Here is a 20,942-nt window from a genome sequence, read left to right on the forward strand (position 1 = left end):
AAATCAGATAAGCTGGGCAACCCAAACTAGGGTTTCTTGATATAGCAGCAACAGTATTCCTTACAGAGACGGATCACGACTACAACAGACAAACCGTTGGCATCATCACTTGATGATTGTGGCATGCAAATGTAATCCAGCTTAGAAGTAATTAATAGGAGCCAAGCAAATCCTTAATTAAAAAAAAAAAGAAAATAAAAGAGATAGCTGTTTGTGACATCTGTCATCCTGTATGAATAATCCTAGCACGTTTGATGAGATGCTGGGTATCCAAAGTAGCAAGAGCACTGTAATGATAGCAGTTAGGGCTCTAGTAAATCAGACATGCATAAGAATACTCAGATGAGGATGGGAGAGTTATTTATGTGTAGACTAGTTCATTAATACTGATCTGAGGCGGTTGCACCAGGCAGCAGATAGCTCAGTCACTGGAGAGAGTTAAACCCCAGCACTAGCTTGGGGCAGCTGCCTGGAGAATGGTGTGCCAGCTGTGGCCCTGATCAGGTGAAATGTGAAGCCATCAATGCCTGCGGAATGGAAAACCTGCGTAAGGGCTGTGCATGTTGTTACTCGTCCCTGTAGAGAAATGGAGCTTCCCCTGCAGATGGGACCTAAGGAAAGGAACCAGCTTGGTCTTGTTCTCTTTTTTTTTAAGGCTTGCCACATGTGGGCAGTTGGTGTTCAGCATACAGAAAGTCTGAGGCGTAAAAGACCTGACTGATGCCCAGTGCGTGTGATGTGGAGGGTAAAGAACATGAGAAGATGGCATGGTGTGAAATCTCACATGCTCTTCTCTGGCTGCTGAAGTGGATTTCATTTTCCTGCAAAACAATTGCTTGCTATCATAATTTCTTAAGTCCAACTGGGAATGTATGTTAGGTGTAACTTTCCTGTAACTCTTGGATTATCCTTCATTGCACCCATGGAAATAAAAACAGCTAAGCTTGGCTTGCTGCTTTAATATTTGGTTTTGGAGACTGACAAATATTAGATCTAGGGGTTAATCCGTGGCACAAATATCTGTGAGTGGCCTCATGAAGATCAGACAGATAGTGAAACTTTTCTGCCGCCTTTTGTAGTCATGAAGTACTTTTGGAGATTGAGTTGAGCCTTTGAAGACTCCAAACAAAATAATTTCTTGGAATAGGGATTTGTCTCTATGTATGCACTGTGTTTTGTTTGGCTTTGTCATGAGTTTCGGAATAGAAGGCTATAACCCTGTAACAGTGGATATGTCCTTTACAAGAATGACAAATACAACTATAAATAGATTGTTTTTCTACTCTGAATAGTTTTGAGATTTTAATGCATATTTTGCTGTGAATTTTGAAATAGTATTGCTTCCTCCAATGGCATTCTAGTAGGTATAAAAGGAAATGTGAAGTGGTTTTTTAAAAAAAATCTAAGATGTTTTCTGGCGCTTGTTGAGAATATTAAGATGGTGAAGCTTTGTCAAGTAGTCTACTGTAGTCTTGCTAGTAGAGGGGAAAAGGAAAGGAAACAGCTTTCATTGTGACCTGTGATATCAAGTAGACATTTGTAATACAAAAATAAGGTGCCATGGTGGCTGGTACCTTATGAATACATCTTACAGCAGTAGTAATATGGATCAATTTATGTAATTCTGGGCTGTGTGTAATTCTGCTTGGTGTTTATTTTTTTTTTTCTTATCTGCAGACTTCATAATTAGCCTTTGTGTCTCTGTTCCCCTTTGCAGAATAATGGGAGGAAAAAAGGGCAGCAGCTCTAAACTTAATGAAAAGCAGTTTACGGTGCAGAAGTGTCAAGATAAGCAATGTTTGGAGAGGTTTAGCAGTAGACAGGAGGAAGGATAGAGCCATGGGTCTGAAGCCAGTCCTAGTGAGGTAATGTTGAGGTTGAGTGGGGTCCAGCACGATGGATGTCCCTTTGTCTATCTGGAAGCAAGAAGATTCATCAAGTACCTGTGTTCTCTGACTAAATTTACTAGTCAAGAGAAACTAGAGAGTGTTATTAAAAATCTAGGTAGACGTAGTCAGCTCAGATACTCATACCAAGAAGTAAGTGGCGCTGAATTTAAAAACAATCCACTAAGGAAGTGGTATGTGTATGGCATTGAATACTGAAAGCTAACAGGCTGTTCCTGTCACCGTCTCTAACTAGAGAGTTCATGAGGCACATGGTCATGAGGCACACTCTGATCTTCACAGACCATTGTGTCTAACACAGTATTGAGGAATGCAAGATAGCCAACACAAAAGCCAAATAAACAAACTTTGCTTGCATAGTTGGCATTGTCCCTGTATCTTACAGCCTGCTTACCACTGAAATATACTTACCAGATAAAAGGTGAGAGTAGATTGTCCAGCCAATTTTCTCTTTAAGTCTTATTATTTCTCTTTTTCCCAACTGACCGTGAAGCAGTTGTGCAGCAGAAATCCTGAAAATTTGAAAGAGCTTGCGTGAGTTGCTATCTGACCTTGATACATAGCTAAAATATGTTAATTCAGTAGTTCTTCAGTCTTAAAACTTTTTCAGAAAGCAATCTTTTCCATGCATCTCATGCTGATGATTAGTTTCCTGTTTATATTTTCTTAAGTGTAAGGAAAACCTGAGCATTCTTGGTGGTCTTTGGATAACCATTTGAGAAATGTGGGGGGTTTTTTTTAAGTCTGTGTTTGGACAGCTCATGGGTTTTTTTTAAGGAAGGAGCTTCCATGTGTCCAGCTGTAAAAAGCAGTCCATTAGATCTATTTTAATTTAGTAATTACTGAGTAATTTCAAGATGAGAAGAACAGTCATCTGAGTTCATTGTGGCTCAAATCTTTGGAACTACGAGAAAAGGCAGAACAATCGGAGATGGTCACTTCAAAGAGGATTGATTAGCTTTTTTATTTTTAAAAAGTCCGTTGTGTTCTTTTCCTGTGTTAAGCTAAACATTGTTTCATTTATACAAATATACACAATTAATTCTTGGCTTTATTTTCTTCTGTCATATGGAGAATGATCAGTTGCATGTGGTGTGGTTACTAATACATCCTTTGCTATCTGAAAGTAAAGATAAATCTTGAGTTGCTGTACTGGTGATGTGTGAGATGATAAACAATGGGCAGTAGCTGGACTTACTGCCAGTGCTCTGGCTGTACATTACTAATGATTTAGATGTAGTTTTTATTTTGTTCTAATGTCTCACAAGTTGTGAGCTTTTTGGTCATCACTTTTCCTTTGTCTCCACTGGAATGGAATTGTTACGTGAAAACGTCAGTAATTGCTTGAAAGAAAATAGAAGCCGTAATGTACCTAGATGTGATGCTAACAGGAAAACTCACAGTTTCTCAAATGCAAAGATTGATTTATCTTGTTAAAAGGCTTAAAAGTATCTGAAGGAAAAACCCGTCGTGGCCTTTAGTAGGAAGTGCAATGAGCAGCATGTCTAAATTGTGTGCCTCTCAACCCACACAGAACTCCACCATGTTCCTCTAAGCTCATTACATGTGGGCCAGCTGTGTTCCTTGGTCTTGGTGGGCTGCATGAGGCTCTCTTGGGCTCCCTTGCAGACTTACTTTCTTACTCTTACAGAAAATAAATCACACAGTTAAGTTACAAAGAGGCTGCTTATCTGTGCTTTATTAACTGTGCAGATTTTCTATGCTGACTTTATGGCTACTCTGCATTTAAAGCCTGACTGAAGTTGGGAAACCAAACACAAGTTCATAAACAGAAAAATGAAAAGAAACTTAGTAACAACAAACACAAATATCTCAGCAAAATAGCAAACTCTTAAGTGCATTTCTTTCCATTTTCATTTCCCTCGAGTGTTCTTGGAGAACAGCTCACAGCATGCTGCAAATTCCAGTCATTATTTAAGCAAAGACCGCACTAACTTTTTTCTACAACTTTTTTTCCCCACCGCAAACTTGCAGTCTCAGATGACCATTTCAGTCAGGTCATCTTTCCCTTTCTCTGCTGGTGAAAGACCCTTTCATTTCACAGCTTGTAGTCCCCTTTTGCCAGGAAAGTTTCCGGACAGCCTCGCTGACTGATAGAAGCGCCCTGCTGAGTGACTTGCTGTTCAGTTGCATTATTCTGGGGTTCAGCATGAAAAAAATGGTTTGCTTGGATAATAATCACTTCTTTATCTACAGAAGCTACCCAATGAATGGGCAATTATCAAGGTTTACTGACTATCTACCGTTAGTCTTTCGTTGGCTGTCTCTTGTTCATTCACTCCGACTGCTTCCTGCCTTCCCCATGGTGCTTTTTGTCTCTGGTTCAAACAGAATTCATGGTCTGACACAAATAGTCTCCAGTGTCAAACAGACCTCATGCACTTTGTGTGAACAGTTACCCCAACTAGGCACAGTAGCTTAAGAAGCAAGAGGAGGACAATGTTAAGGCTGGAAGTGCAAGGTTGTAAAATGTTCACAGGTTACTTCCATTGCTGCTGCTCTTTCCACCTTTAAAGAAATATGTGTGTGAGCTCTGTGAGCTGCAAATGTTTTGTCTTCTTATGTAAATATAATTAATGTTATTAGCTGTCAGTCACCTCAAATAGGGAACATGGATAGCCAAGTGAAGCTGGAAAAGACTATTTCTGTTGTAGCAATTAGTGACATTTAGATAATATCACTATGAATTACTTTCAAAGCCATTGTCACGCTTTACTTTTTTGACAACTTAATTAGAGGTCAAGACCTTATTTGTGGTGAAGTTAATGAACATAGCATCTTTTGGCATGGCCTTCAGAGTGCTGCCTCAGTGAAGTGCAGTGCAACAGAGGTCCGCTTGCAATGCTGCTGGTGTTATATGTGCTCCATGGGCAGACTTTGAAAGGTTCAGGAAAGAGCTGGAGCCACAGCAGTTGAATGGGGCCTGGGAGGCAGCAGCTTCTGCCATCTGCTAAGCTCTGAATATCCTAGGAGCTGCTGCCACAGGCTTGGATAAGCTGTTGGATAAGCTCAACAACATCCCGCTGCTCTGCAAGGGAGATTTCCACTCTTGCCACACAAATTTGCTACTGGCAAATACAATCTCTAAACTGGGGAGGGAGGGCAGGGAAAGGTGTAGGCTCCTTACCCACATACCACTGACTCCTAGGTTATGATGTTTTTAGATAAGCCATTCTTTTGAGAAAAGCCATCGTCTGTTGTTTTAACTTCGAGGGATGTTTTGTCTTGTGAATGCATTTCCTACAATAGGGTTGTTATTGTTTTTAAGACTCTCTTGGGAAGTCCAGCACATGCAGGCTTTCGTGGATGACCTTGTGATGCAGAGGTGTTCCGTGTCTTTGCCATGCGATTGTTAGTGACGCCAGTCTTTAAGTATTCCTTTCCTTTTCAGACAGTGAGTTGCTGAGTTTGAAATTATCAGGAATTCCAATTTGCTGCTCAGCTTCCCTGCAGTTCTGATTTCAGTGGAGATAACATAACTCTGCCTCCAGTAGGTTTGCAACAATGCAAGGTCACTTAAATCATCTCCTGTAGGCTGCATGCCAAAGATAAAGAAACAAAGTTGTTGTCCAGTTAATGTTTGCCCAGGTCTTTGTGCATGGAAAACGCTGTGTTCAAGCGCTAAATAGAACTATCACCTCACGTTGTATGATGTTATTTCTTGCATGACATTTACTGGTAACCTCATAGGCGACTGAGGCTTAGTATTCTGATGTGGTGGTGATGAAAAAAAATGGGTACCTTTCTTAAACATATTTTTTAATTCTTGAGCTTCTGTTCTGGAAAGAAAAATATTCACTTAGTGACACAGAAAACTGTGTAAAATAGGTAGTGCAAGCTTTACCTATAAAAAATAGGCTTTGATATTAAGGTTCCTCTTTAGACTCCAAACAGTCTGTCAGCTTGTCAACACACTGTGTGATCCTGATGATGAAGGATTTTTACTGGGCAGTTTCAGCCCCAAGAGTATGGTAACTGCTTTTTTAGTATCTTGCAACCATCGAATTATCTAAAGATTTGCAGAGGAAGTAACCTGTGCATAGAGGAAGCTTAGAGGAGACACGCGGTCAAGAACTGTCAGTACAATTACTGTCAGAAACTGCTGCCAAAGTCTGTGTCTGTGGCTGATGGAGCTGCAATTTTGAGAGTTCAACCTATCTTGATGGTGATCATTGAAGGTGTTGTGAGCATGCTTCATTTGGCTTGAGTATCCTGCCCTTTTTAATCACTAATCGTGAACTGATGGTGTAAATCAAGTCAATCAGTTCTCTCATGCCCTCTGCCTTGCTCCAGTGAACTTGACCAGACGGTGCCCTATGGCTTTCCATCCCAAGCATGGCTAGCTCTTTCCTGCCAACTTTTTTTCTCAGGTTTCTCAGTGTTTAAATAGGAAGACACTTAACTGTTACCAGAGATGTGCTTCTGATTGAGGCCATACAGCAGTTTCCTATCTGAAAAATGAAAATTAAAGAGTAAAGAGCATACTTGAGAGGGATGTTAAATATCAGTCAGAAATTTCAGCCTAGCTCTGCTAAGCCATCTGATGTCTGGATTTGGGCTTACTGTCCTTTCACCTGTCACTGTGTTGTATTCATGTTTCCTTGCTTCAGCACAGCAGGTGATTGTTGCAGTTGGGGTTTATTAGAGATGATGGATTATATGATCCCCTGCATAATTATACTTCTGTTAATAGGAAAATATTGACTATTTTTAGGCATGACTGAAAATGTCGTTTTGCCCAAAAACTTGCACTTCTTGAGCTGAGATCAGTTTTGTCTCTTCATACATAATGCCTGTTACTGCTACCTAAACTGAACAGTATACAGATGTTTAAAAAAAAACCAACAAACCAACTCTCGTTCCTCCTTCCCCCCTCCCAAAACTGAAGAAATACTGAGTGGAGTACTGGTTCTGCTGTACGAAGCTGAAATTTCGTTTCAGCTGTTTCATCAGCTGAGTTTTGCATGTGTTCACAAGCCATTGTTATAGCAGAATGTTAATTGTTTGAAGGAAGGCTGTTGATAACTGTTTGGCATGTGGCCTACAGAAGGGGAGGGCGGGGGTGCAGGCGAAGAAACCTTACATGTGCAGTCTTTTCCAGAATCAGATTCTTCCAAGTTCATTACACGCATGTGTTTACCTTTACCCTGAGCTGCTCAGGTATTTTTATTTGCATGCTACGTGCATAGCATCATGTGTCTTCCTGTACTACACAGTTGGATAACTTGCATATTTGCAACATTCTCTATCACAAAAGAAGCAAAAAACCAAAAACCTTAGTTTTATTGCTGATGAAAAGTACCTGCTTAGCTGCTCGAGTCTGATGTTTTTATTGCTCTGGTGCTAAACTGAAGAGATTTACCTGAAGACCCTACTGCTGCTCTGTGTTAACCTTCAGTTTGATGTGCCCTACATGGGTTTGCTCAGAACCTTACGTGTCTAGGCATCTCTGACATAAAAGGAAACATTCATTTATACCACCTGAAAGTGTGTAGTAACAGGAGTGAAACTTCCCAAGGGCTATTTGGTGGATGGGGCTGTGTTACTTGGATGAAATATGAAAGTTCAGTCAGTGCGTGTAGATAAAAGTAAGGAGAGAGTGCTGAGGAGCCTTGTGATAGAGGAGGCAGGATGTGGCACTAAGGCAGCTGAAGAAGGAGCCTTAGAGAAATGTTTGGGCAGCCTGGATAAGTGGAATGGGTTGGAAGTTTGTGGGGTTGCAGTGAAGGAAGCTTGATGTAGCACGTTTATGAAATTAAGGTCTTCAGTTATGCTGGCTTCCTCAGTCCTTCCAGTGCTTGTGGCAGAAGAGAACATCTCTCATGTACGTGTTCTCCAGGAGAAACAAGTGCTGGTGCTGCACGATAAACGGCAGTTCAAGGTGGCTTTTACACTGAATAATATTAACCATAGCTGGGCGTAGCCATGTTTTGCATTATCCCAGCAGAAGTTACCTCCCAAGTCTTTGGTGGATGCTTGATGACGAGTGTGACTTGTGGGGTCAAACCCAGGCTAATATTCCAGGAGATTCAGAACTTGTATGTAATGCAACGGTCACTGCCTCTGGACAGAGATCTGTGTTTTCTGATCTGCTCTGGGAATCAGTGGCTGTACAATTTTTGATTATGTGCCGCACTGTGAAAGCCCTACTGACTTAAATGCTTCCCACTTGCTTGGCAAGTCCTTCGTACAGTGTCTTTCTGGGTGTCATGTGTATTCTCTTTCCTTCTATATTTTTTCTTTCCTGAAGAGGAAGGCTTCAGCCCACTATTGGAATGGATGTTTTTGAGAGTCTGTTGCATGCCATTTCTTTTATTAGCTGTACCTTTAGCTTCTGGAATGCATTGTACATTGCTGCTCTTTTAAACACAGTGGGGAAGGAAAAAACAGTTCAGTCCTGTCAGAGGAATACTTAAACAACAGTTGATGCCTGCATAGTTGCTTCTTCTGTGTGGACAGATTTATCCCTAATTTCATTTTGAAAATGAAATGAGGTCTGAAAATAGATTTATGTAACTTGCATTATAGTTAAATGTGTATAATTTTGAGAGAGCTTGAATATAAAATTGACGTTTCATCTGCAATAATGACACATTTATTGATGCCCTAGAATGGAATCTTTATTGCTTTGATGAAAAGGTGCATAAGTTTTATATGGGCAATACAGCATGATGGCTTTTAAGCATCTTACATAGTGCATAGCTGTTTACAAATGAACATAACATGGAGAGCAAGGAGGTGGTTGGTGACAGCCAACATGGCTTCACCAAGGGCAGATCGTGCCTGACCAATTTCGTGGCCTTCTATGATGGGGTGACGGCATCGGTGGACAAGGGACGAGCAACTGACATCATCTACCTGGACTTGTGCAAAGCTTTTGACACTGTCCCGCACGACATCCTTCTCTCTAAACTAGAGAGACATGGGTTTGATGGACGGACCACTCGGTGGATAAGGAGTTGGCTGGATGGCCACACTCAGAGAGTGGTGGTCAACGGCTCAATGTCCATGTGGAGACCGGTCACGAGTGGCGTCCCTCAGGGGTCCGTGCTGGGCCTGGCCCTGTTCAACATCTTTGTCGGCGACATGGACAGTGGGATAGAGTGCACCCTCAGCAAGTTCACCGACGACACCAAGTTGTGTGGTGCCGTCGACACGCTGGAAGGGAGGGATGCCATCCAGAGGGACCTTGACAGGCTGGAGAGGTGGGCCCGTGCCAACCTCATGAAGTTCAACCAGGCCAAGTGCAAGGTCCTGCACCTGGGTCATGGCAATCCCAGGCACAAATACAGGCTGGGCGGGGAATGGATTGAGAGCAGCCCTGAGGAGAAGGACTTGGGAGTGCTGGTGGATGAGAAGCTTAACATGAGCAGGCAATGTGCCCTTGCGGCCCAGAAGGCCAACCGCATCCTGGGCTGCATCAAGAGAAGCGTGGCCAGCAGGTCGAGGGAGGTGATTCTCCCCCTCTACTCTGCCCTGGTGAGACCCCACCTGGAGTACTGTGTCCAGTTCTGGAGCCCCCAACACAAGAAGGACATGGACCAGTTGGAGAAGGTCCAGAGGAGGGCCACGAAGATGATAAAAGGGCTGGAGCACCTCTCTTATGAGGACAGGCTGAGAGAGTTGGGGCTGTTCAGCCTGGAGAAGAGGAGGCTCCGGGGAGACCTGATAGCGGTCTTCCAGTACCTCAAGGGGGCCTACAAGAAAGACGGGGAAAGGCTGTTTAGTAGGGCCTGTTGCAATAGGACGAGAGGTAATGGTTTTAAAATAGAGGGGGGTAGATTTAGATTAGAAATTAGGAAAAATTTTTTTTACGATGCGGGTTATAGAACACTGGAACAGGTTGCCCAGAAAGGTGGTGGAGGCCCCATCCCTGGAAACATTCAAGGCCAGGCTGGATAAGGCTCTGAGCAACCTGATCTAGTCGGGGATGTCCCTGCTCCTTGCAGGGGGGTTGGACTAGATGACCTTTGAAGGTCCCTTCCAACCCAAACCATTCTATGATTCTATGATAACTGTGCTGCCTGCACAATGATGACAGGAAACTGCGTGTATCCTTTTGTTTTCCAGGAGCAAAACAAAATTGCAGGTATAATAGTGTTAAAGATGTTATAACATCAGTAAGGAAATCTGAAAACACAATTGGAAGAACTAATTTAAGCGTATTAGGTATGTGGCCGTCTCTAAAATTATTCATTCCTTTAACAACTGTGAGTCACAGTGCTTAGAAGAGACACTAATTATATATAAATTTGAAAACAGGGGTCTAAAATGACTACCAAATACAGATCTTCCTATCCTAGCCTTCAGCCTCCACCACTTTCCTCTCAGCAGAAAAAAGAATTGCCAGCTTTGTGTGAGAAATAAGGAGTTATGCACTGATAGCCTTTCCTTGCCACTGAGATGAACCTAATAGAACTGAACGTTTTCATGGTCGCTGTGAGAGAGTGCATTACTTAATGGTTTGTCCAAGTTCAGTTCTGTTTAGTTCTTAAATATGAGGGAATCCATTTAGCTGTACAAATATCTAGGAAGCAATTTCTTAAATAAGGCATCGTTAAATCTTTCTTTAATTGTGTTTGTATGTGTGTCTGGTTTTTGTTACCAAAACACGGATGGTTGAAAACTGCAGTAAAGATGAATCAAAGTCTCTGTGCTTGTACGAGACTAATACCACATGTCATAAAATGTTTTAGCATGAATATGACATCATTCTGCAACATTAGAATCACTTTCAGAACACTCCAGGCTTTGTCATTCAATATCTGTATATCACCTAGATGCACCTTCCACACTAGATAAATCCTGAAGCTTAATTTGGGACCCAGCTGTGTAAGTTTCTCTTGGATCTGGGATGTTAATGATAGTGTAATTATAGACAGAGATACAGTTACCACAGCAGCTTCTCAAAGGGGAAGTTGACTCTTTATCTCAGTTCTGTCTTAAATGTGGGGATTGGCATTAGTGTGCTTGCTTGCTTCTACCAGAATACTGCATATTGGATTATTTGTCAATAGTGTTTCAATTTAATATCTGAATATTGAGGGAATATTCATGAAACTGCTTCTTGAAGACACGACTGTTTTTGTACTAAAAAGCTGAATGCTTTTCTGAAAGCTTTTCTGCCAAGGATTTTCAGCAGGCCTTAAACTTAATATTTTCCTACAGCTCATTCTGTTTCATGTTTCAGAAGTAAACTGGTTATTTCAGGTCATGAGAAAGTCTTCAGTTAGGTGTTGTATTTCTTTTTCAATGTACAGGTTAGCATTGCGTTAGATGTGTGGGTGTGTGTGGGGTGTATGTAGGTTATCAGGTTACCTGCCATCTCCTCCTTTCTTTTCCAAGATTTAAAACAAACAAACAAAAAAAGGGCAGGAGTTGGGTGCTACCAGTGCTTTACAGTCATTTTGGTGATTTGTGGATAACGGTGATTAATCAAATATCCTATATTTAAATATCATCTATGACTGAAACATAAAAAACAGAAACAGGACAAACTCCAAAAGGGAAGGCAATATGCTGTCAAACAAACACTGTTAATTTTAAAGGACTTTATTTACAAGATACATTTTTTTTAACATCTACTTTTAATAATAGACTCCCTTTAAAAGCATGACATTCCCCAAATGAAGAATATGCAATGACTTTAATTTCAAGTACAGCCTGCTGCTTGACTGACTGCTTGTTGTCAGGGAGTCTAAATATTGGTAGGGGAAAGAATTTTATTTTTTTTTGTGGTGTAATTAATGCTCTAGAGTCTACAAAAGTTTATTCCAGTGGTATAAGAATAAGGAATATAACCTGCTTGATGTGCACTTACCCACCCATCATACCACTGCCATAACAGACTGCAATTGTCTTCTGCATGCCACTGCCTTTGACAGAGCTGCCATTCACATTCTTGGTTCCAGCTGGTGTTCTTTCAACTTCTGTCAGCTCTCCTGCTCAGACTGCACACTCTTTTTTTTGTTTGGCTTTTAAATAGCTAGTAACCTGAAACACTTTCCTCCTGTTCTGGTTTTCAGGGTGTGCACAGCATGTAGAGTTAGTTCATATCAGTGTGCACCTTGTACACTTTTCTTCACAAGCCCAGACAGAGAAACATGAAATTTTTTGTTCTACTGGGAGCAAAAAAAAAAGTCTGTGTAGAGCATCAGGACAAAGTGGGTGTTTTAAGTTGAGTATCACTCAAGGCGCGTATTAATATGAATTTAGTAATTCTGAAAGTTGTGTAGAAGTTGAGTGCTACTGAATATGCCGTCATAATGGAGATGAGCTGACTGATGTCAAAGAGAAGGCCATAGTTTGCTGAAGATAAATCTCCTGAGCATAGCAGAGTGCTAATACAAAAGCACTCTGCAGCTGCACAAAGCAAATGCAGCTTTTAATTGCACCAGATTACTCTTCCTGAAGACTGAACCCTGTTGTTGGTCCAGACTACAAACCATGGATGCAACTTCCAGTCCTTTTCCAGAGTTGTTCTATTGTGATCACATGGGATACAGAAGGTTAACTGTCCTCTGTTTCCTTAGCATCTTACTAGGTCTAGCTTGGAGTTCTGGTAGAGGAAATAGGCCATGTCCTGAGAGTTCAGAGGGGAGGAAGAACCATCATGTTAGGGAACAGTGTCGTTTCCCTGATTCAGCTGGTGAGAAGGAGCAAAAAGACTTGTGCATTAAGTTTGGAAAGATTTAAATGTAGAGTGTTTGTCTTTTGTTTCAGCAGCACTAGGGATGTGCCATCTATCTGAGTGGGTGATTTGTTTGTTTTAAAGACAAATGTGGGGGATAAAAGCTCAATAAAGCTAGTTAAAGTCTGCAAAGGGCAGGCTCTTAACCTGTTACTCTTTACAAAATGTGAGCTAGGAAAAGCCTTAAATATGGAAAGTTTTGGCTGGCCTGTGTTGTTAGGGTGGGGTGTGAATCAACTGAGGCACTTCATTACTTATCTACATGACGTGTGATGAAGGCCCGATGGGGCTAGTGCAGCTCCAGAATAGAAACCAGGACCTGACAAATGAAGGAGAACGTTTTTTTTAAAACACAGTAAGAATAAGTGGATTTTTTTTCCTACACTACTCTTCTGCAGATTTTCCATATTAGAGATCATCTCCAGTGATCACTTTGGCCTTGGCTTCAGCCATTAAGTCCTTGGGAACCTGTGCTACAGCTTGCAAATTACTTTTATGTGGCTTTCTCTCTATTGCCATTTCTTTGGGTAGGGCTTTTGTTTCAGCTTTCAATGGTGATAAATGTGTGCAGGATCAATCAGGAGAGCCTGGACACAGTGCTGATACTAATAATATTCCTTCCTTCTTTTTCTTTGACTCCAGACTAATGAATGGAATAAGAATGATGATCGGCTGCTGCAGGCTGTGGAGAATGGCGATCCTGAGAAAGTGGCTTCGTTGCTGGGTAAAAAGGGAGCCAGTGCCACCAAACAAGATAGTGAGGGCAAAACTGCGTAAGTCCAACTTAAACTTGTTATTTGAGCACAAGAGAGGGGAAAAATCACCCTTGGGTGTGTATCTCACTGACATTAATTGAGATCCAAAGACCATCCTGAAAATGAAATCCTTCTTTTTCATCTGAGGCATGATACATTCTGGACGGCTCCTTTCTGGTAGTCTATATTTGTAATTCTGCATTTAAAATTCCATTTCAGAATCACAAACCCAGTAAGGTAACTTGAAGCTAGATTACTGGGTAGATTGGGGCCATTTTAGGACAGAGTATTTTAGGATTCCGGAATTTCATGGCACACTACAGACTGCACACGCCAAAAGGCATTAATCTTTGAGGCTATTTTTTCCCATGGACATTAGTTTAATGACGTAGAAATTAAGATAAATTTTCTTTCAAATGGGTTAGTTTGAACTGAAACTATGATGACTGAGTTTTAAAGTCTTACAGATGCTAATGATTCATGCAACTGTTCCTTATTTTGATTGAAGCTTGGCAATGAAAGTTTTGTGTGAACAGGATTCCTTTTGCAGTCTCAATATATTTCATACATAGCATTTTCTTCTTGTATTCTTCGTCTTATTCTGCTGTGAACATTCTGGGTTGTGGAATATAAAATTCCAGTAAGAAGATTACAGCCAAGAGATTGCTATCCTTAAACTTTCTTTCTTATGGCATAGAAAGATGATTAAATGGATAAATGAGAAATAGGCATCCCATGACAGAAGCAAAGCCTTCATAAAATTCTGGATAGATGGGAGAAAGGAAAACAGTTCCTGGTCTTGGGAGAGGCAGTGCAAAACAGTTTATACCAAATAATAAGTTCTAATGAATTACCTCTGGGCTACATTTATTGAGTCATGCTCTGCTTTTTGCTTGATCTGTTTCATTTTCCTACATTTACTCTACTCCTGTTCTGCATCTGGGAGAACTGAATGATGATAGTGACTCATAATGACCTGCAGCTTCTTACTGCAGAGGTCCAAGACCTCTAATTACTTCAAGTGGGCTTTCTCCACACTTTAATATGTTTTTAATTTTTAAAAGTTGCATACACGTGTTTTTCTTTTGAACATAATCAAAGCATGACTTCCATTGAATCTTCTGAATTACAGCTGTTTTTAGCATCTCATTTTTTTACAGTCAACATGACTTCAGAGCTAGATTCTTAAGCTGCACTGTATCCAGTGTAACACTTAGTTTGCAAGTTTCATATGTAATATGATATTTTGAATTTTTCTAGGGAATCAACCAAGACTGAAATTATCAATGAGTATGTACAAGCCTCTTAACTCTAAGAAATAGGATTGTTGTAACTGTCGGGATCTGGTACAATATTTATCAGCTTTACAAGTAAACACTATGAAATTCCCCTTTTTTCATCTTTATTTGCAACTACAAATAAGTGAATGACCACATATTTTATTAATTATGCTGTTACTAATAATGAAGATATGAGTACTTCTTTTAATTGCTTGGAACAAATGTGAGTTAATGCTATGAAAATCTCTGCTTCTGCTTGTTCTATGTGCTTGTTTAATTATCTTTTACATTTTTAGTTTTTTCTGTATAGTGGTTTAAAACAAAGCTTGAGAGAGAACAAAGAAAAACAGTTTACTGTGATACAGAAATACAGCATGTCAGCTCTCATTTTGTTGCCAATGTTTTGGGAAAGTTAGCAGACCTGCTCAGGTTATTTCTGTCGCAGTTTTGAAAGATAGAGACTGACAGGTGTAGAAGCAATGACACTGATCTGGAGAGACTACCAAAGAGTATCATGACCCAGAAATGTTCTCCAGTAGGGCTTATTAATAATGGGTAGTGTCTTGTTTGCATTTTTCCCACTTCAGTGTCTATTTTCAGTGTGTGCAAAATGAAGTACAGCCATAATTTCTGTGTAGGTAGGCTTGTTTCTCCTCTGCAGTATGATGGCAGGGCTTCATTCCTGCACAGTGTTTCTGGGTGCCTGACAGAGCGGTTTTGCCCTGCTTCAGAAAATCTTCTTAGAGTCATAGACCCTACTGCAGCCCAGCGCTCGGGTTTGGTAGTGTCCCACAGAAGCATGGCACTAGTTTGTCAGCTACCTCAGCTGTAACATGGGAGACTCTCATGCTGGGAAAGTGCGATCCGGAGAAATCTTTCTGGGACAATTGGCTACCATCGTGGTCAGACTTCCCTGGTTGCATTTTAGAAAGCGGTCTGAAGTGCCGTGTGGGAAAGGAGCTCTTTGGACAAGTGGTCTATTGATCCCTGTGAGTGTATATTGAGCATTTGTTTACGTAATCAGGCTGAAGGTGACTAACCAGAAGAACATGATGGATTTGATTATGTAACAATGTGCATAATGGGATTAAAGACCTCAGAATGTGCTTGAAAGCAAAAAAAAAGAAGAAACAATTACAGGTTGCAGTACAGGTTTGTTAAGTCTGTCATTGTCTGTTCCCTTAAGGTGTGACGTTTCTTTTAAGATCTTTTCCATTCTTTTTGCAAATAACCCTACAAACAAAATTCTTGATACTGCCCAGGTCTTTTTTTGGAAGTATAGTAATATAGTACATTCTTTAAAACAGATAGGACTCTAATTTTTCATGCTTAAGAGGTGCTTCTAAGTTTTTGTTTTATAATCTATGGCTTCTTAATATAAAATGCTTGAACTGAGAGGAACAGAGACTAGAACCCAAGATTTTGTCCATTTGTCTTGTTGAATATTGAATGCATCATTCCATTGAGTCTTGCTATGATGGGCTTCAACTCTGCATCAGTTTTGGACATAACCCCTAACTTCGTCTGTGTTTTCTTTTGCCTCTGTCCTATAGGTCCTTTTCTTTGTTGCTTGCCCACATGCAATAAAATAGAGATGCTTAAATGAATGAGGTCTAGGTACCAGTACATTTCTTAGAGGGAGGTTTAACTCTCCAGCAGTACCTCTTTCAAAAAGTGTTTTAAAAATGCCATCAGAATAATGAAATTAGTTTTTTTTAAGACTTGCCTGATTTTTGCCTCTGACTCAGTCCTTTCTATAAGCAACAAATCAATTTTAAGGCCATGGAGCAGATCCACCTTTGGCATAAGTTTACATCGCCCCGTTGTTGCTCCCACTTACGCAGCACAGACTATTGCCAAGCACACTTGTAAGAGAACCTATCTGGAAATCTAACTCTGCCATTGTATTCTGATTCTGCCAGATAGGTTTTTTTTTGTCCAGCTTTCTTAAACAACAAAACAGTGCTTTCCACTTTGGAATTGGATCATTTAAATCCCACTTAAATGAACAAAAAAGTATTTTCAAAGCGAGCCTTTTCAGGAAGGGGTAGGATTCATTCATGTACTGCACTTTCCATAAGAGCAAGTGTTCGACTGGGCTGTTATTTAAAAAACAGCTAATATTTTAAAAACTGCTATTATTGAAGGGGAACGTGGGGAGGGGAGGGAGAATTTTGGAAAGGATTCACAGTGTATAAATGGCAGCACTTCCTTGTCCTAAAGTTATTTTGTCTGAGTGCCAGTCCATCACTGCCATGTTTGCATGTTTCTGCAAGGTACTGAACTAGGATTAAATGCTTATGGCTATTAAATGAAACAATAGGTCTCTGTAATTTTTTTAACTGCAGTTGAATCAGATACTGTTTAATAAAATGAGTCTGACAATGGTACAAAAAAGCTTTAGAAATCTCCACAAATGCACTCTTTAAGGACTCTACCACAAAACTTTTGTCAATAGCAGTTAGTAGAAATTATATATTTTAATTTGAATCAGGATATTCATGCCCTGGAGGCTGAACTGAAAATAAATTCTGGAGCATATTCCTTTATATTTATGATGTACATAGTATGCATTTTTCTTTTCTTTCTTTTGGATCATATTGTATAAGGAGGTGGGGCAAGTGGCATGAAGGACATCAGTATTCAAAAAGTAAATCAGGTTTTCATTACTTTTGAGAGAGAGTCTTTTCTTGTACATAATAATATTTATCTTAAAGAAAGCTATTGGAAGAACGCAGACTTACTATAGTTGTTATACTGTTATAGTTGTGAAAGAAAACCATAGAAGATGGTTTAGACAGCAGATCTTCAAAATCTGAGAAGTCAGGTGAGCCCAGTGCCTATGAAATGGAAGAAGAATTATATTATCCTCCCTTTCTTGATTACAGATTGCTGTAAGTCCTCTAGGAGACTTTTGAAATTCAGGCAATCTCTATGTTATTTTCTTTTGCATGTGGTGGGGGTCCTCAGTCTAACACTATGCTCTAGAAGATGTTTCTTTTGTGCAGACTCTGTGTCATCTCTTATAATTGCCTAAACACTTAAGTAGAAAAACATACTAGCATACTGGTCTTTTGAAAATTGTACCAGGGTAGGAGCTGCAAGAAAGGTCTAATGCCTGAGGATTGTCTCCTCTTCAGGAATGGAGCTCATTGGTGTTCCTGTGACCCAGTATAATCCCTGACAGAAAATATTTATTACTTTACTTTTATCATCATATTTAATGTATGATGGCCCAGACGGTCACAGTAACGTCTAGGTTTCAGAGCATGGACAAAATACGGAAGAACATCTCTACCTGTGTTTTATCTCTAGCCAACAGATGGCTGAAATCTGGTTCTTATTGCAAAATTTCTTGTAAAGTTTATTTCTGTGGAGATTTGGGTGTAAAAGCTTTTGTATCTCCAAAACTTCCCTGAAGTTCTTTTCAGGTTCAAATCCCGATTCTTCTTTTTTGTCCCGCCTCTCCCCTGCAGCATGGTTATGAATATAATTGAATTGAGATGTTGATACTAAGTTTCCTGAAAAAATGCTTTCTACTTCAGACTACCACAAATTTTAATGAAACATCTGGGCATGGTTGGGTGAAGCTCTCCTCTGCCAGGATAATAAATAGGGCTGATTAACTTCATATTACATTCAGTATGAGCCAATGGTTAATGTATAGTGAGAGGAAATGTGCTTATCTCCATAAAGGAGGAGAAATACTTAACTTTGATTTTATAATTTGGCAATACTTGAAAAAATCATCATTTCACACAAAGTTTACTGTATTGACAATCATGCAGGCTTTTAAATGAGATCCGTGGAGTGGAATTCATGTTAGTGGTTTGTTCCTGGCTCTTGACTGAAACTCTGTAGACTGTTTCTGATGGTTTTGAGTACATGACCCCACACTTAGACTTGGAGACATCATGATCCCGTTTTTAGTTCTTAGCTATACTTTTGACAGGACTTCAACAGCATTCAGGTTCTATCATACGCATTTTTTAAGGAATTTTTTATAAGACATTTTAGTATTTTTATACCATCATGTTATTAAAGAAAAGTGAAGATGCCATCTTCTGAAGAGACCGAAATTAATGCTTTTTAGTTTGATTTCAGTTACAAAGATCCTAAACTTCAGTTCTGAGAAACTGAAGCTTTTTACTTTTTCTCTATAGTCATTTCCTATATTGTAAAACAAACAAATTCCACTTATTTAAAGAACAAACTCCCTATTTCACATAAAGTTCTTCAAGCATTGAGAATCATCCCAAAAGGTTTGCATCTTACACGCACAGGACTTCATGCAGGTAATAGCTAGAGTTCAAAGGGGAAACAACCAGTCTGTAATTTCTCCTCGCAGCCAGCTCGCCTCTTCTGTTTACACTTGCTTTTTCACACAGGCTGATAGGAGAACTATTCTTAATAAACTATTGTATTTCATTATCTATTAGTAGGGCTATCATCTCAGAAGAAAGCAAGTCTCTTCAGAAGGTCCCTTCTGCATACGTTTGGATAGCTTGTGAGCCACCCGTTCTACTCCTGCTCACAGCTAGGATCGGCCAAACCTGTAATGCAGCATCAGGCAGCCTCTGGAATTCCATTTAAAGCAGCTGCGTTTGCAGAGTTGCCAAATACCCAGATTTTACCAGACCTGGCCAGGTTTCAAGAAGTTTGCCAGTTGCTTGGATCAGAGAATAGCCTAGATGGTTGGAAGTTTTTGTATGCTTGGCTTGAAACAGCTGCAGTTTGGCTCACATGGAGGCAGAACCTAGCACCCCACTTACGCGTGAGAAACGCTGTGGCTGCTTCTTGCACTCGCCTTATCTGAGCTGGCAGAGGAGCACAAGGGAAGCACGCTTCTCGTGGGTCCAGCCAGAACCAGGCTCTCTAAGGCTGAAGGGTACAGGGCTAAGGCTGTAGTTGTTTTTCAGATTTATATCTACATAATGGGCTGCAGTTGTTTTACATGTTTTTCAAAGACTTGCGCAACCAAATGAGCTGTATGTGTAGATCTTAATTACACCAACTGGCTGCTACTGGCTTAAAAATGTACTCTTCTCTAGGAAGGGAAAGGGAACAGACAGCTAGAACACAGCAATGTGCAGATGTATTTATTTTGGTTTTTCTAGCTTCAAAATGAAGTCTCAGGCAATAAACTATGCTGGTGGCTGCTTATTTTTTGGGCTTATATATCACTCTGCATTTTCTGCTACCTGCTTTACAGGTACATTCTGTGTTAGAAAAGTATTAACTGGAAAGTGCAGCAAAGCTCTGAAGTTCCCTTTTTCTGCATGTGTTCCAGTCCCTACTCCTCTTCAGAAATGTGGAATCTTAAAAGCTTTAGTAGTATAGTTATTCTGAAATGCAAAATCAAAACGCATTGCTATAACCATTTAAAGAGTTTATAAAAACAAATGTTAAGAAGTCATCTTAACCAGTGGTCTCTGAAGAATGTGTTACTAGTAGATTAATTACTATAAGCACATATTATTGCACTTGGTTTGTAAGTCCCCTATGAAGTAAGATAAATTCACTTTATACAGTTTCATTGAGAGAACCCAAATAGTTCTGCTGCTTCAAATCTGAAGAGGTCTGAAGTGTTGTAAGTGTAAAAGGCACAGAAACTTCAAACACAGCACATAACCCTGAGCTATCTATTGTCAGCGTCCCTCATGTCGCATAAAGATATCCATGCTCTTTGGTTCTTGGAACACTGTATGCAGTTCTTAAGTCTTGCTGGATTTTCATGCCACAAAAATGTTTTCTTTGAATTAACTTTTACTCAGTTGTTCTCAGCCTCTCCAGCATTTTGCTGGCCTCCGGTTATGCTAACATGGTTTGGGATTTCCTTGCTCTAATTTCATGACTTTTCATGTACTGAGGTGGTTATTAGCATTTGCTGGCCCATAGGCAGCAATACCGAGTGGGTTGTGTTGGAGAATGAAGGTCAAGGGAGATGCTAGTTATTACTCTTATTGTTGGGCTTAATTTTATCTCCATCTCTCTGAACTTGACTGTAGAGGCAAAGGCAACACTACTCTCATTTCTATGCTCTTTAAGCTTTCTGAAACTTCATTGTTTATTATACTTATCTATTTTCCTACCCTACAACACCAAAAATAAAAGTAGTATTTCAAAACTGCAGACTTTCTGTCAACACCTAAGAGCGCGTTGAAGCTTGCCCTTGACAAAATCTCTGTTGCAATTTGCTGACATTAGTTATTGAGGGAATTTAGAAATGGACACCGAACGAAACTTCGTATGATAAATCTAAATTTTGAGCACTTATGTTAGTGGTACA

The 20,942-nt window shown here is 40.1% G+C and overlaps 1 protein-coding gene across 5 annotated transcripts in view; it reads left to right on the plus strand.

The window, feature by feature from the left end:
- RAI14 (retinoic acid induced 14) overlaps positions 1-20,942 on the plus strand; it is an 89,190-nt gene that overhangs the window by 40,645 nt on the left and 27,603 nt on the right. For all 5 annotated transcript variants that reach the window (XM_086770763.1, XM_086770765.1, XM_086770766.1 and 2 more), the window contains exon 3: positions 13,261-13,391. In XM_086770763.1, the coding sequence (XP_086626889.1) occupies positions 13,261-13,391 (131 nt within the window). The remainder of the gene's footprint in view (positions 1-13,260; positions 13,392-20,942) is intronic.

Source organism: Chlamydotis macqueenii, chromosome Z (assembly GCF_036417535.1).
Source record: "Chlamydotis macqueenii isolate bChlMac1 chromosome Z, bChlMac1.mat, whole genome shotgun sequence".
NCBI lineage: Eukaryota > Metazoa > Chordata > Aves > Otidiformes > Otididae > Chlamydotis > Chlamydotis macqueenii.